This window comes from Nerophis ophidion, linkage group LG23 (genome assembly GCF_033978795.1).
Source record: "Nerophis ophidion isolate RoL-2023_Sa linkage group LG23, RoL_Noph_v1.0, whole genome shotgun sequence".
NCBI lineage: Eukaryota > Metazoa > Chordata > Actinopteri > Syngnathiformes > Syngnathidae > Nerophis > Nerophis ophidion.
Window position 1 is genome coordinate 25,532,344 of NC_084633.1, and position 17,809 is coordinate 25,550,152.

At 39.3% G+C, this 17,809-nt stretch overlaps 1 protein-coding gene across 1 annotated transcript in view; it reads left to right on the forward strand.

The window, feature by feature from the left end:
• kri1 (KRI1 homolog) overlaps nt 1-17,809 on the forward strand; it is a 37,947-nt gene that overhangs the window by 9,008 nt on the left and 11,130 nt on the right. Inside the window, exons 4-8 of the mRNA XM_061885344.1 lie at nt 11,752-11,851; nt 17,331-17,394; nt 17,470-17,519; nt 17,605-17,695; nt 17,766-17,809. The exon at nt 17,766-17,809 is cut by the window's right edge and continues 34 nt beyond it. Of these exons, the coding sequence (XP_061741328.1) occupies nt 11,752-11,851; nt 17,331-17,394; nt 17,470-17,519; nt 17,605-17,695; nt 17,766-17,809 (349 nt within the window). The remainder of the gene's footprint in view (nt 1-11,751; nt 11,852-17,330; nt 17,395-17,469; nt 17,520-17,604; nt 17,696-17,765) is intronic.

Here is a 17,809-nt window from a genome sequence, read left to right on the forward strand (position 1 = left end):
GCCCTGCACACAGAACTTCTTTTGCAGAAGTGATTCGGTGAACGAATCTTTTGAACGAATCAATTTAAGGAACTGATTCTAGTGATTCAGTACAGTCAAAAGAACTGCCGATCCCATCACTAGAGTGCCATCTCCGTGTTGGGTAGGAGACTCTGCCCCAAGTTAGTTCTCCAAAAATAAACAGTGTTAAACTAAGCTAATTTTCAAAGATTAGCATCGATACGAATAGCCCATCAAATCCTAAATAACACTGCACCAGCGCCAGTTAAGCACTTTGTCTAGTTTACATCTGCTGTGACAACTACAAAGATTGGAGCCTCCACCGGGGAGCAATGTAGCGTACCCAAATGTAACACATCCTTTGCACATTCAGCCTTTTCATATAAAGCCATAAAATAATGGAACGTCCTCACAACAAACTTGAAAAGTTTAACAGATTACTCTTCATTTACAATTGAAGTTAAAAAGAGTTAAAAAGTGGCTTTGGAGCTAGGGCTGGGCGATATATCGATATATACGATATATCGCGGGTTTGTCTCCGTGAGATGTAGAAAATTACTATATCGTAATATTCGAGTATACATTCTCACGCAGGACTTTTAGCTGCGGGCGTACTCTTCTCGCTCTTTTTTGTGTCTCCTCACAGACGAGCAGGCGCACATTCTTACATACGTCACAAACTGTCATGTCACGCGTCACATGCACGCCCTCGCAGGGCAGAGGTAGCGGCGTGGCTAACGTTAGCTGCTAACGTAGCCGTACAAGAGAAAGTTGGTGCGGATCTGGTAACAAATGAAGGAAGACTTAATTCCCAATAAAAACAGCAGGGTTTCCATCGTCTGGCGGTGGTTGGGTTAAAGGGGGATTATGTCGAACATACAACCGTAATTTGTCAAGTCTGGGGGGGAAAAGCGTTGCTATAAAAAGTAACATTACTGCTAATATGTAGCATCGTTTGTAAAGTCACTCGCTGGAGAATGAAGAGAATTTCATAACCGTAGTAACATACCACATATATAATTATTGATTTTCTATTAACCAGCTCATTTTTATTTGTCACTTAAAATGTCTCTGACAGTCTTGCAATTTATGTTTTGGAAATGACATGAGTGTTTGTGCCATTGCTTAATAACTTCAATAAATACACTTTTGGTAAATTAATAACTTAGATTTATATCGCGCTTTTCTAAACACTCAAAGCGCTCAAAGAGAAGTGGGACTCATCATTCATTCACATCTGGTGGTGGTAAGCTACATCAGTAGCCACAGCTGCCCTGGGGTAGACTGACGGAAAATTGACTTAGTTGTGATTTCCCTCTCTGCATGAAAGTTTAAAAGTAGCATATATTAATGCAGTATGAAGAAGAATGTTCTAATGTAGACACATAGAATCTTCATACTGCTGTGATTATATGCATCCAGTGTTCATTCAAGGCCAAGGCAAAATATCGTAATTTATATCATATATCGCCCAGCCCTATTTGGAGCAATCAAAGCTGCTCACATGGTCACTAAGGTGGGCACTATGTTTGGCAGATCAACTAAATGTGTGTTGTATTCATCCATGACAGCATTTTTGTTTTAAATGTGAGGTGTGTCTGTTAAAATCATGTTTTTTTTTACAAATGATGACAAATGTGAACAAGAGCATGTACTGTCTATGTGTGATGATGTAAATTAGATGTGGTTTATTTTGTATATTAAGTATGTGTCCATGAAAGGGCATTTTATGACTTTTCCTAATTTGATTACGTGATATGGTATGATTTTATTGTCATAATTTTATTGCATGATATTTGTATCCATTTAATTTAGGTAGCCAGGGACTGCAGATGGAAATTAGCTATTTAGCTATGATCTTGTACAGACCATATCTGTCTTTGAGCTTAATGTTTTTGTACAGTGTCCCTTCAAATAAAGACTAAGCTTAAACTTAAGTGGAGGAGTTAAAGTACCTAGGAGTCTTGTTCACGAGTGAGGGAAGAGTGGATCTTCCGATCGACAGGCAGATTGGTGCGGCGTCCTCAGTAACGCGGCAGTGTATTAGGGCTGGGCGATATATCGATATAAACGATATATCACATGTTTACCTCTGTGCGATATAGAAAATGACTATATTGTAATATTTGAGTATACCTTCTCACGCAGTTGCTTTTAGCTGCGGGCATTACATCACTGCCGTTTCTCACTCCTTCTCGTCTCTCCTTCTCACAGAGATGTAAAACAAGCCCGCCTTCTTACATACGTCACATACTGTTGCGCGTCATACGCTCTCGCCGAGCAGAGAGGTAGCAGCATGGCTAACGTTAGCAGAGGCAGGTGGTGCAAGCTGAGCGGAGCGAGTACATTACAAGAATGAGAAGGTGTGAAACCAATCACAAATGGAGGAAGAACAATTAATGCCCCAAAAAAACAGCAGGTGGTCTATCATCTGGTGGTGGTTTGGCTTCAAGGGGGAAGATATTCAGCAGACAACAGCAATATGCAAAGTATGCAGCAGAAGTGTTACAACAAAAGGTAGCAGCACTACTAATTTGTTCTTTCATTTAAAAAGTCACCCGCGAGAGAATAAAGAGTATTCAATAAATGCAGTTTTGCTAAATTGACTAAGTTGTGATTTACCTCTCTGCATGAAAGTTTAAAAGTAGCATATATTAATGCAGTATGAGGAAGAATGTTTTACTGTAGACACATAGAATCATCATACTAAACCAGTGTGGGTGGCACTGGGAGCAGGTGCGTAAAGTTTCTTGCCCAAGGACACAACGGCAGTGACTAGGATTGAACCTGCAACCCTCAAGTTGCTGGCACGGCCGCTCTACCAACCGAGCTATGGGAATATGTTGACAGAAAACCGTAATTTGTCAAATGTGGGGCAAAAGCGTTGCTACAAAAAGTAGCATTACTGCTAATATGTAGTATCATTTAAAAAGTCCCCTACTAGAGAACGAAGAGTGAATACTCCGCATGTCAACATCTCCGTTCGGTGCCACGCCATCAAAATGCCGAGGCAACCATTTCCACATCAACACCGTATGATGAAAACACTAGTCATATAGCTGAAGGAGATAACGTCCGCAGGAACCTACCACATAGCGAAGGACATACATTTGTGATCAAAATTATTCAACCCCCACACAATTTTGGTGTTTTAGCAAGTTGGACATTTATTCCGTATTTTGTTTATAGTCATATCAAATAAAGATGTGTCAAATAGACAAATGCAACTTAAATTGTAACACTGTATTTTACAAAATACCAAAAAAGGACATTTTTCTTAATATCTCATTGACAAAATTATTCAACCTCCTAGTTACATGATTCTTTAGTACTTAGTAGAACACCCTTTGGCAGTAATGACATCCTTCAAACGTGATACATAACCGGACACAAGCTTCTTGCAACGATCTACAGGTATTTTAGCCCATTCCTCTTGGGCAAAGGCCTCCAGTTCATTCATATTCCCACCACAGGTTTTCTATAGGATTTAGGTCTGGCGACTGTGAAGGCCACTCCAGAGTCTTCCAGCCCTTCTTCTGCAACCACTCTGATTTGGAGGTATGCTTGGGATCGTTGTCTGGTTGGAAGGTCCAATGTCTCCCAAGCCTCAGCTTCGTCACTGACTTCATAACATTTGCAGCTAATATATCCTAGTAGGAAATAGAATTCATAATGCCTTGAACACGCTGGAGATTCCCGGTACCTGAGGCAGAGAAACAGCCCCAGAGCATGATTGACCCCCAACCATGCTTAACAGTAGGCAAGGTGTTATTCTCTTTGTAAGCTTCATTTTTTCTCCTCCAGACATAACGTTGATTCATAGGCCCAAAAAGTTCCAGTTTTGTCTCATCACTCCATAGAACAGTTTCTTAAAACCTTTGGGGTTTTTCCAGATGATTTCTGGCATACTGGAGTCTATTTTCTTGTGCCTGGTATTCAGAAGTGGGGTGCGCCTGGGAGTTCTGGCATGGAGACCTTCATCTCGTAGTGCACACCTTATTGTCTGGGACGAAACCTGTGTTTCCCCCTCTTCAATGTCCTGTTAAAGTTCCTTAGCTGTTACCCGGGGGGTTTTCACCACCGTACGCTTCAAATACCGGACAGCAGTTGCACACAGCATCCTCTTTCTACCACGCCCAGGTAGTGTTTCCACTGTGCCTTTAGCTTTAAACTTGCGAATTATGCTCCCAACTGTTTCTCATGGGATGTGTAATGTCTTTGCTATTTTCTTATATCCATATCCTTTCTTATGAAGAGAAATTACCTCCTCTCTTGACTTCTTTGACCACTCCCTGGACTTCACCATGTTGCAAATACACCATTGACCATCTACAAGAAGCTGAGCGTCACAGTCTTTTTCAATCAGTTTAATTGTTGCTCGTCATGGTTCTAATCACATCTACAGGTGTTTTCAACACCTGATTGAAAAGACCTTATTCAAATTCTGTTCTTAAGAGTTATGATCTTCAAGGGGTTTGAATAATTATGTCATTGAGATAGTAAGAGAAATGACACTGTTTGGTATGTTACAAAATATAATGTAATCCAAGGTTCATTTGTCTATTTATTGCATCTTTATTTGATATGACTATAAACAAAATACGGAATAAATGTCCAACTTGCTAAAACACCAAAATTGTGTGGGGGTTGAATAATTTTGATCACAACTGTACACTTATTTGATTTCTTATCATGCAGCTCATTTTTATTTGACAGTTATTGAAATATTTTGTGACATCATGCACAAAAGTGCACTTTATTTGTTTTGAACTATTGTACCAGCGTTCTGTACAAAAAGTGAACTTTAATTTAGTGTTGTTTTGATATGTCATCTTAGTGACATCATGCACAAAAGTGCACTCACAGCTTATTTTAAAATGTCTCTGACAATTTTGCACTTTCTGTTTTGAAATGACATGAAAGTTTGTGCCACTGCTTAATAACTGTTTAATAAATACAGTTTTGGTCAATTGACTTAGTTGTGATTTCCCTCTCTGCATGAAAGTTTAAAATAAGAAGAAGAATGTTTTAATGTAGACACGTAGAATCATCATACTGCTGTGATTATATGCATCAAGTGTTTATTCAAGGCTAAGGCAAAATATCCAGAGATATATATCGTGAATCGTGACATGGCCTAAAAATATCAAGATATTAAAAAAGCCCATATCGCCCAGCCCTGCTTATCTCTGCGTTTAGGCGTATTTTCCACATGTAGACGCATACTATTGTCTTTAAAAACGCAGACTTTTGAAAATGCTGGCCAAAGTGTAGAGATCCAAAACTTTCCGCTTAGCGTATGCGTGCACACAGCACAAAGATATTAAAAAAAGCCCATATCGCCCAGCCCTGCTTATCTCTGCGTTTAGGCGTATTGTCCACATGTAGACGCATACTATTGTCTTTAAAAACGCAGACTTTTGCAAACGCTGGCCAAAGTGTAGAGATCCAAAACTCTCCGCTTAGCGTATGTGTGCACACAGCACAAACGCAAACTTGTGATGATGTCACGGTTGTGCGCTGTCATTTCCAAGCTCAACAACACTGCCTTGCTGCTCTTAAACACACTATAAGACTTACTGTATGTTTGAAAGTAAACATGCTGCTATTGTCACTCAACATGAATAAAAAAGACACATCAGAATGGGCTTTGCGACACTCCCACCGGCGCAGATGACTGTCAGCTGCTTTGGATATGATTGCTTTGGAACTTCCACTTGATGGGAAAAATTTGACAAACAAGACTTTTTGCTCTGTCATAACAATTTTGCAACCTTCTTATGTTTTTAGTCCTTGTTTAATTACAAATCATGAAGTTAACTTATGTGTCTTGCTTCCATTTTTGTTGATGGAGCCAGGTGCAATCGTGCTCGCACGTAAAAATCGACCAAGCATCTAAAAAACATGATGTAACGTCGTCCTTGTAACGTGTACTGATGTTAAAGACAATATACACTTCATTACACATGTTCCATATTCCTATATCCATGATTAAAGGATTTATAATTCCCTTAAACATGCAAAATGGTTTCCTTGGCTTGTTAATGCGTGCTGATTTTAAAACTAATGTGCACTTCACTGCACATGTAATACATCACCATGTTGCTGAACACGTTATAATAGGGCTGGGTGATATGGCCTTTTTTTTAATATCTTGATATTTTTAGGCCGTATCACGATAGACGATATATAGCTCAATATTTTTGCCTTAGCCTTGAATGAACACCTGATACATATAATCACAGCAGTATGATGATTCTGTGTGTCTACATTAAAACATACTGCATTAATTTATGCTCAGTTTAAACTTTCATGCAGAGAGGGAAATTACAACTAAGTCAGTTGACCAAAACTGTATTTATTAAGCAGTGGTACAAACATATCATTTCCAAAACAGAAAGTGCAAGATTGTCAGAGAAATTTTAAAACAAGCTATTAGTGCACTTTTGTACATGATGTCACTAAGATGACATATCAAAACAACACTAAAGTGCAGTTTTTGTACAGAACGCCACTACAATAGTTTAAAAAAAATAAAGTGCACTTTTGTGCATAATGTCACACAAGATATTTCAATAACTGTCAAATAAAACTGAGTTGCATAGTAGGAAATCAAATAGTGTTCGTCCTTCGCTATGTAGTAGGTCACTGCGGACATTATCTTCTTTTGTTGTTGACTATTTTTTTCATACGGTGTTGATCTGGAAATGTTTGCTTCGGCATTTTGCTGGTGTGGGCATGTGGCGCCGAACAGAGATGTTGACATTCGGAGTAATCACTCTTCATTCTCTAGCAGGTGACTTTTCAAATGATGCTACATATTAGCAGTTATGCTAATTTTTGCAGCAATGCTTTTGCCCCACACTTGACAAATCACGGTTGTCTGTTTGACATTTTTCCACTTGAAGCAAAACCACCACCAGACGATGGACCCCCTGCTGTTTTTCTTGGGAATTAATTCTTCCTTCATTTGTTACCAGATTCGCACCTTCTTTCTCTCCTATTACCACTCGCACGGCTCTGCTAGCATCACAGCTAACGTTACCCAAACTGCTGCCTCTCTGCTCTGCGAGGGCGTATACATACATGACGTATGTAAGAAGGTGCGCTTGCTATCTGTGAGAAGGAGAGACGGGAAAGAGTGAAGAAGAGCCTGTAGTGTAATGCCTGCAGCTACAAGCAACTGCGTGAGTACGTATAATCTAATATCACGATATAGTCATTTTCTATATCGCACAGAGACAAACCCACCATTTATCGAGTTTATCGATATATCGCCCAGCCCTACATTATAATTCTATGAGTGTTGGGTTTCAGCTGCACAGGCATGCATTCGCCCTATCTGTGTGCGTGCAGGCAGGTTTTAAAGATGATGTACATGTCATTGTATGTCTAAAGTAGATAAAAATAAACATAATAAGAGATGTAATGACAGCCTTTCAGATTTTGCTGCTTTTTTCAGGCTTCCGATTGGACAAAATGTGCATGACAGCAGGTGTATACGTTTGAGTGTAGACATAGGCAGTTTTGAAACTACACCTGTGTTATGCCCCACAATGTTATTTTCTAAGACACCTAGTGGTGGAAATCAGTTTTGCAGTTTGTGTTCTATTTCGACCCTCCTGTCTTGCCGTAGCCAGCTTAGTGTGGGTTTGTTTCAGAGAGCAGTTGAGAGCAGATGTCAAACAAACAGCACTCACTGCAGGCTTTAAGCTTTCTATTCGACTTTGAAGACTTTGAAGGTCTAAACCTGGAAGTTTATGTGAATGCAACATGCATATGTATATTGTGACACATTATTTGTGCATTTTCAGTTTAAGATTGCTTTAGTGAGATATTGGTGCCCATTGTTGAAAGTTAATTACTGGCAGCATTTTTTTGGTTTGGATGTCAACAGTCTCTATGATCCCTTGGGGTTCGTGGTACCTGTCACAGTTCAGGACAAGGCACTCGTAAGAGATGTCACCACAGAAGAGTATGATTGGGACACTTGCTGCCAGAAGACAAAGCAATCCAGTGGAATGTCTGTAAAGATTCCCTAAAGGGATTTATGCAGCTCTAGATCCAGAGAACGTACATCTCTGTTTCTCTGCTCTCCACAGTATACACAGATTTGTGTGTTCTCAGACGCATCAACTATGGCTATATCAGCTGTAGCATACCTCAGGGCAATCGATACAGAAGGACACAGCCATGTCGGGTTTATCATGGGGAAATCCAAGCTGGTTCCACTTTCTGCTCACACGGTCCCTCGTTTGGAATTGTGTGCTGCCGTCTTGGCAGTAGAAATTGCAGAGACGATAATGGATGACATCAATGTAGAGATTCACAAAGTCAAGTTCTACAGACAGCAACATCGTACTGGGCTACATCCATAATGCATCCACAAACTTCTATGTCTACGTGGCAAACAGAGTGACAAGAATAAGAAGGTCCTCGACCCCAGATCAATGGCACCACATCAGCACCAAACTTAATCCTGCAGATCATGGATCTAGGTCTGTTTTAGCGGCTCTCCTGTCAGATACCAACTGGCTGACAGGTCCGGCTTTTCTAAGAACTCCAGAAGTGGATGAAGTTCCACAGCCAGAGGCATTTAACCTTCTGCATCGTGAGACTGATGTCGAAGTTCGCCCTCAAGTTTCAACCTATGCTACGAAAGCCACAAGTGGACTTCTTGGCTCTCACCGGTTTGAAAGATTCTCTAGCTGGAAATCTCTCACTCGTGCAATAGCCAAGCTTGTCCAAAAGGCTAGAGTCTTCTGGAAAACTTCAGACTGTATCCAGAGAAAAGATGATCTCAGTCAAGCAAGACTGGTCATATTGAAAACAACACAACAAGATGTGTACAAAGAGGAAATGAAAAGCCTAGCAAATGGTGAAGAGTTTTCTCGACACGGTCCGCTCAAGAGTTTGGATCCCATACTTGACAATGAGGATTGCTGAGAGTCGGAGTTTGGACTTCATCAGCGACATGACCTGGGAAGAAAACCATCCGATCATTCTTCCAAAAGACAATCACATATCTACCTTGTTGGTACGATACTACCACAAACAAGTGGCCCATCAAGGCAGACACTTCACTGAAGGTGCAGTTTGGACAGCTGGACTGTGGATAACAGGAAGTAAGAGACTTCTGTCAGGTGTGATAAACAAATGTGTCACCTGCAAAAGAATGAGCGGATAGCTTGAAGAACAGAAAATGTCTAACTTACCTGCAGATAGACTTACCTTGAATCCTTCTTTCACTAACGTTGGACTTGACGTCTTTGGGCCTTGGACCACCTCAGCGCGCAAGACGAGAGGTGGATATGCAGAGATAAAACGCTGGGCAGTCATGTTCACCTGTCTGAGTATACGAGCGGTACACATCGAGCTCATAGAGACAATGTCAACCTCCAGTTTCTTTAATGCTTTAAGGAGATTCACCGCCATCAGAGGGCCTGTGAGACTCCTGCGTTCTGATAAAAGCACAAATTTTATTGGAGCTTGCAGAAAACTGCAAATAAACTCTAGAGACCCAGAGTTGAAAGCTCACTTGCAGGACAAAGGCTGTACCTGGATATTCAATCCGCCACATTCCTCTCATATGGGAGGTGTGTGGGAAAGGATGATCGGCATCGCACGCCGCATTTTGGATGCTATGTTGCTTAAGGGCAACTGTCGCCTCACCCACGAGGTACTTGTGACACTAATGAGTGAAATCATGGCAATCATGAATCCAAGGCCTCTATCTAGTTCCAGTATCGTCTGATCCTGACATGCCGGCATTTCTCACGCCCGCAATGTTGCTTACTCAAAAGACTGATCCAGTATCTGCTCCTCTAGGGAACATGGATCTGAAAGATCTCTATAACAAGCAATGGAGGGAAGTTCAAAGTCTAGCCGAAACTTTATGGAAACGTTGGAAACAAGAGTACTTAGCAACCCTTCGGCCCCGCAAGAAATGGAAGTCAGAAAGACCAAACTCACAAGTAGGCGATGTGGTACTCCTCAAAGACACTCAAGTAAAGAGGAATGAGTGGCCCGCTGGCATCATTGAGGAAACCGTCCCCAACTGTGACGGCAGGATTCGAAAAGTGGATGTGAAGATCATCAAACAGGGTACCCCTAAGGTTTATTCCAGACCCGTTTCAGAGGTCTTACTGCTCCTCAGTAAAAAGACATAGTGGTATCTTATAATACCAGACGGGGAGTGTTATGCCCCACAATGTTATTTTCTAAGACACCTAGTGGTGGAAATCCGTTTTGCAGTTTGTGTTCTATTTTGACCCTCCTGTCTTGCCGTAGCCAGCTTAGTGTGGGTGTGTTTCAGAGAGCAGTTGAGAGCAGATGTCAAACAAACAGCACTCACTGCAGGCTTTAAGCTTTCTTTTCAACTTTGAAGACTTTGATAGTCTAAACCTGTAAGTTTATGTGAATGCAACATGCATATGTTTATTGTGACACATTATTTGTGCATTTTCAGTTTAAGACTGCTTTAGTAAGATATTTGTGCCCATTGTTGAAAGCTAATTACTGGCAGCATTTTGTTGGTTTGGATGCTAAATGGGTTACATAGCAGACTTCTATGTTGCTTATATAGCTATATGCACATGTATGTTGTATGCAGACATATGCTAAATGTAAAATATTTATGTGTTTTTGTTCACAGTTTTACAAAATATACGATTGATCCTTCACTAAAAAGGCCTAAGCTACACTACAAACGCTTGGGACTCTTTTTTTTTTCATCAAGGATGATATCATGTTAGCTATCTGCTAAGCTAACCAGCAAAAAGCAAGAGCAGAATAACCTGTGTGGATGGAGGTTGTTTCAACCCCAAATATGTGTTTTTGAAACTCTCCGTGTTTGTGTGGACACAGCCTTTTTTAGTTATTCAGGCCAGCAGGGGTTCCAGACCTGAAGGCTATCCATTTTTGCAGCCTTTGGGTCACGACGCAGCTTAGAGGCCATCTTGTGTCTTAACATATATAGTTTGGAGTAGAAGCATGTTTACTACAGATAGACTGTTTTTTTCCCTGTCGTAGTCAAGGAGGCCGATAACTGATGTTTGGAGCTGATATTCATTTGAAGTCAAAGTTTTTTAAGCATCAATTGTATATGTCAGTAAACAACTGGATTAGGCTTGAAGTTGTTGTTTTTTTTTTAACATTTTTATCATGAGCGACATAATGTTTTATGTAGCACTAATGTTGTGGTTAATTTCAGACTAAACAACATCGGGGGATTTCACAAAGACCTTAATTACGTGTCTAAGAGGAGCATCAAAATTTGCATTCAAAAATATGGGATTTCTCTACATTACAATAAGTCACTATCTACTCAATTTTATAGCAGTTTATGGATTGTACACATTGTAAAGTTTCCTCGTGTGGAATCCTGAAAAATTGCAAAAAACATAATTTAAAAACAATTTTGAGCTCCTTCTTGTAGTTTATAGCTGAGACCGTTTTCAAGCTGGCTGACATAATTTCTTCCTAGATGTTACAGAAAGTATGAGAATGTGTGAGGTTTGTTTACTTCAATATTTGAAATCTCCTATTTATCATCCACCTCTGTCTCATTTTGTTATTTGATTGATTGCAGCTTTTTCTCTTTGCATTTGTTTTGAGGTGTTTTCACTCCTTGCTTTGGGTCATTTCTATGTTTGAAATGTTTGGACATTGCTGCACATTTGCCCCTGTCGGCCACCATATATTGATGTGTTCTTATTAACATCTTTTCCCCTTACGTTGTATCTCTTTCAGGTCCATCAAACAACGATTTAAAGCCGTCCACCTCAAAGTCAAGAGAGAAGCCCATGTACCTGAAGGACTATGAGCGTAAAGTCATACTGGAGAAGGAAGGGTGAGTGTCCTGGATAAAGTGATAATTTACCACTTCAAATTCTATATACTGTACTCCATTCATTCATTTAATTCAGGAGTGTCCAAACGTTTTGACTTCAGGGCCGCGTTCGGCTAAAAAAAATAGGTAGAGGGCCGAAAGCTGACTGCCTGTAAAAGTGTGTGTGTGTATGTATGTATGTATGTGTGTATATAAATATATATATATATATATATATTAGGAGTGTGGGAAAAAATTGATTCTCACGTTGTGCGATTCAGAATCGATTCTTTTTTTTTTTTATCGATTTTTTAAATTTTATTTATGTATTTTTTTTTTTATTAATCCAACAAAACAATACACAGCAATACCATAACAATGCAATCCAATTCCAAAACCAAACCCAAACCTGACCCAGCAACACTTAGAACTGCAAAAAACAGAGCAATTTATAGCACAAAGAAGTACAGAGGCAGAAATTAAGTACAAAGTGCATAAACAAACAAGTTAACAAACATACTACGATCATGTAAAAAAGAATATTACAGTGAATGATTGGACAGGAACAAAAATAATATGAGCAACATGGAGCATTCTCAATAGCATTATTAAAAATGGCACTAAGAGGGATACTTCTTAGATGGAAATAAACATAATGACAACATAAAGGAAGTAGTTGAAAGCTTTAATAATTACTTTGTAAATATTGGGCAAAAATTGGAAGAAAGGATTCCAGACCCAGTTTCAATTGAGAACTATAAATGGGTTGTACTTTTATAGCGCTTTTTTACCTTCAAGGTACTCAAAGCGCTTTGACACTACTTCCACATTTACCAATTCACACACACATTCACATTCACACACTGATGGAGGGAGCTGCCTATAATGATACTATAGAGCGAAATCCCAACTCCATGTTCCTCAGTAATGTGACAAAAGAGGAAATAGTTACAATCGTGAAAAAATGTAAATCTAAGACATCAACTAAATATAACGGAATTGATATGGAAACGATAAAAAAGGTTATTGAAGAGATCTCAGGACCATTTATGTATATTAGTAACCTATCATTTCAAACAGGTACATTTCCCAAAAAAATGAAAATAGCTAAAGTTGCACCAATTTTTAAGACTGGAGACAAACATCTATTTACAAATTATAGACCTGTTTCTTTACTTCCACAATTTTCTAAAATCATTGAAAGACTGTTCATTAACAGATTAGAGAGTTTCATTAATTAAAATAGAATACTCAAAGAGAACCAATATGGATACAGAGCTAATGTTTCAACTTCAGTGGCTTTAATTGAAATTACAGAAGAAATTACCAATGCAAAAGATAGTAAAAAATGTGCGGCAGCAGTGTTTATGGATCTAACCAAAGCATTTGACACAATTAATCACAATATTTTAATCAAAAAACTAGAACGATATGGCATCAGAGGGTTAGTCTTAAACTGGATAAGAAGTTAATAGGAAACAATACGTGAAGCTAGGCGAACACACTCTTACAACGCTAAATATATCCTGTGGTGTACCTCAGGGATCAATACTAGGACCTAAATTTTTCAATCTCTATATAAATGAGATTGAATAAAGTTGGTATTATTTGCGGATGATACAACAGCGTTTTGTTCAGGAGAGAATACACAGAAGATAATACAAATAATAACCGAAGAAATTAACAAATTAAAAAGACGGTTTGACAAAAACAGACTATCATTGAATCTCAGTAAAACTAAAGTGATACTATTTGGTAGCAGTGGAAGAGAAGGTCAAACACAAGTACAAATAGACAGAATAGAAATTGAAAGAGTAAATGAAACCAAATTTCTAGGTATAATGATTGATGATAAATTGAACTGGAAACCTCATATAAAAAATATACAACATAAAGTAGCAAGAAACACGTCAATAATTAATAAAGCTAAATATGTTCTAGACCAAAAATCACTTCATTTTCTCTACTGCTCACTAGTGTTACCATATCTGAGTTACTGTGTAGAAGTATGGGGAAATAATTACAAAAGTACACTTCATTCACTAACAGTGTTACAAAAAAGATCAGTTAGAATAGTACATAATGTTAGATATAGAGAACATACAAACCCTTTATTGAATCAAAGATACTGAAATTCCATAACATAGTGAAATTGCAAACAGCTAAAATTGTCCACAAAGCAAACTATAACCTGCTACTGAAGAATATACAGCAATTCTTCTCAACAAAAGAGGAGAAATATAATCTTAGAGAAAAATGTAATTTAAAACATTTGTACGCACGTACAACACTTAAGACCATCAGTATATCTGTATGTGGAATCAAATGATGGAATGGATTAAGCAAAGCAATCAAACAATGTGCTAATATGATCCACTTCAAAAAACTCTTCAAACTTAGTGTTTAAAAAGGACAAAGAAGAAGAATCGTAATAAACATTCTGAATTTATTCATTCATCCATTCTTTCATTCTCAAAATAACCTTACTTATCTCATCGTATGGAATATAACAATTTTTTATTTATTTATTTTTATTCTGATACTTATGGAGTATATTGTAAATACATTGAGAACAGGAAGTGAACAAAAGTTTTAGCAACTGTTGTGTAAAAGAAAAGGGGTAGGATTTAATAAGCTCTGCTTCTTCCTACTCCTTTTCGAACATGTTAGAAAGAGAAACCGGAAATTGTAATGTATCATGTGTATGCTTGCATGTTCGAAATAAACTCAAACTCAACTCAACTCAACTCAATTAAAAGCAGACACAAACACGACACAGAACAAACTAAAAGTAGTGAAACAAAAACGAATATTATCAACAACAGTATCAATATTAGTTATAATTTCAGCATAGCAGTGATTCAAAATCCCTCATTGACATCATTAGACATTTATAAAAATAAAAATAAAAGAACAATAGTGTCACAGTGGCTTACGCTTGCATCGCATCTCATAAGCTTGACAACACACTGTGTCCAATGTATTCACAAAGATAAAATAAGTCGTATTTTTGGTTTGTTATTTAAAACAAATTTACATTATTGCAAACATTTTCCTTTACAATTATAAAAGCTTTTTTTTAAAAAAAAATCTACTACTCTGCTAGCATGCCAGCATACTGGGGTAGATCCTACTGAAATTCTATGTATTGAATGAATACAGAATCGTTTTGAATCGGAAATATATTGTTTTTGAATCAAGAATCGCGTTGAATCGAAAAAATCGATTTATAATCGAATCGCGACCCCAAGAATCGATATTGAATCGGATCGTGGGACACTCAAAGATTTGCAGCCCTAATATCTATATATATCTGTATGTACGGTATATATGTGCGTATATACAGTGGGGCAAAAACGTATTTAGTCAGCCACCGATTGTGCAAGTTCTCCCACTTAAAATGAAGACAGAGGTATGTAATTTTCATCATTGGTACACTTCAACTGTGAGACAGAATGTGGGAAAAAAAATCCAGGAATTCACATTGTAGGAATTTTAAATAATTTATTTGTAAATTATGGTTGAAAATAAGTATTTGGTCAACCATTCAAAGCTCTCACTGATGGAAGGAGGTTTTGGCTCAAAATCTCACGATACATGGCCCCATTCATTCTTTCCTTAACATGGATCAATCGTCCTGTCCCCTTAGCAGAAAAACAGCCCCGAAGCATGATGTTCCCACCCCCATGCTTCACAGTAGGTTTGGTGTTCTGGGGATGCAACTCAGTATTCTTCTTCTTCCAAATACGATGAGTTGAGTTTATACCAAAGTAAATGCTGCGCATTGTTTCATTCACCGATTCTGTTCATAACTTTTATGGACAGAATTTCTAGGCGCAGTCAAGGCGTTGAGGGGTTCCGGTTTGGTAACCGCAGGATTAGGTCTCTGCTTTTTGCAGATGATGTGGTCCTGATGGCTTCATCTGACCGGGATCTTCAGCTCTCGCTGGATTGGTTCGCAGCCGAGTGTGAAGCGACCCGAATGAGAATCAGCACCTCCAAGTCCGAGTCCATGGTTCTCGCCCGGAAAAGGGTGGAATGCCATCTCCGGGTTGGGGAGGAGACCCTGCCCCAAGTGGAGGAGTTCAAGTACCTAGGAGTCTTGTTCACGAGTGAGGGAAGAGTGGATCGTGAGATCGACAGGCGGATCGGTGCGGCGTCTTCAGTAATGCGGACGTTGTACCGATCCGTTGTGGTGAAGAAGGAGCTGAGCCGGAAGGCAAAGCTCTCAATTTACCGGTCGATCTACGTTCCCATCCTCACCTATGGTCATGAGCTTTGGGTCATGACCGAAAGGATAAGATCACGGGTACAAGCGGCCGAAATGAGTTTCCTCCGCCGTGTGGCGGGGCTCTCCCTTAGAGATAGGGTGAGAAGCTCTGCCATCCGGGAGGGACTCAAAGTAAAGCCGCTGCTCCTTCACATCGAGAGGAGCCAGATGAGGTGGTTCGGGCATCTGGTCAGGATGCCACCCGAACGCCTCCCTAGGGAGGTGTTTAGGGCACGTCCAACCGGTAGGAGGCCACGGGGAAGACCCAGGACACGTTGGGAAGACTACGTCTCCCGGCTGGCCTGGGAACGCCTCGGGATCCCCCGGGAAGAGCTAGACGAAGTGGCTGGGGAGAGGGAAGTCTGGGTTTCCCTGCTTAGGCTGTTGCCCCCGCGACCCGACCTCGGATAAGCGGAAGATGATGGATGGATGGATGGATGGATGGATGGATGTTTCATTCAGTTTTTTATTGAAGGTCATTGGCCTGAATTACTCACATTGTATTACTCACTGAATTACTCTCAGGTGTGTATATTATATTAATATAATAGATGTATAATTAATTATTAATTAATTAATCGTTATTTTAATTGAATATTAAGAGAATGTGACTGTTTGACTCTGACCTTGTTTACTTCCGTGACGACCTTCCTAAAATTTTGTAATCAACCAGAACTATTGAGCAGCTAAAATGTGCCAAACATGGATAAATGTAGAATGCTTTTAATTTTTCCCAATTATGCTTTGTAACGGATTTAAATGGGTGTAATTTAGAATTTCGTATGGTACATGGAAAACATTTTTTTATGATATCCATCAGTGAGCATGTTGTGTTACGTGTGACCAAGTCTGTTGACATGTTGTCTTGGTTGGAAAAATATGTTTTCCGCCATGACTAAGGAAGGTTGTTTGCATTGGGTCATATTAGTAAATGCTGTACATTGTTACATTCAGTTCACAATTGAAGGTCATTGGCCTGAATTACTCACGTTGTCCACTTGATGGCGACAAAATTGCAGCATAAAAGTTTGTCTTTTAAAATGTAAGATTCCTTGTTAAACTCGTCGTTTCGCAGGCCGAATAGGAGATGTGGAGTTGGCCCGCGGGCCATGGTTTGGATAGCCCTAATTTATTTCAGAATATCTAGATTATCTTGCAACCCCTAGCAGGATAGAAAAGGAGGAACTCTTAATTGCGTTATTTGAATTTCATATTCATTTAATTCCCTAGAAAATATGACGACGAAGAGAACAGTGATGATGGTGATGATGAGGAGGCAGCCAAAAGACATGAGGTAGGTTGCGTCACTAGAAACAGTTGGTTTTGGACAAGTTTGTTGATCTGATTTAGTTCTTGGTTTCTTTTCTAGAGGGCATCATCCCCCAGCTACATTCTGGAGCAAAAACAGCTGAAAGAAAGGTATTTTTCTACAAGCCAACCGCACTTCACGTCGACCATAACAGGCAGCTCAAATGTCATTAGTGAAGATGATATTCTCTTCCAGTTTCCATAAGTTCATCCATGACGAAGACGGCAGTGGGGACGAAGGAGGCTTCCAGCTGCTGACCAGGAGAATCAAAACACAGGAAGAGCAGGTCGGGACAGAGACTGTGCAAAAAAAGAACAGCAACTTTATGAACATTTGCAAGATTGTGTGTTTTATAGGACAAGGAAGAGGCAGACTATGTGGAGTGGCTCAAAGGCCAGGC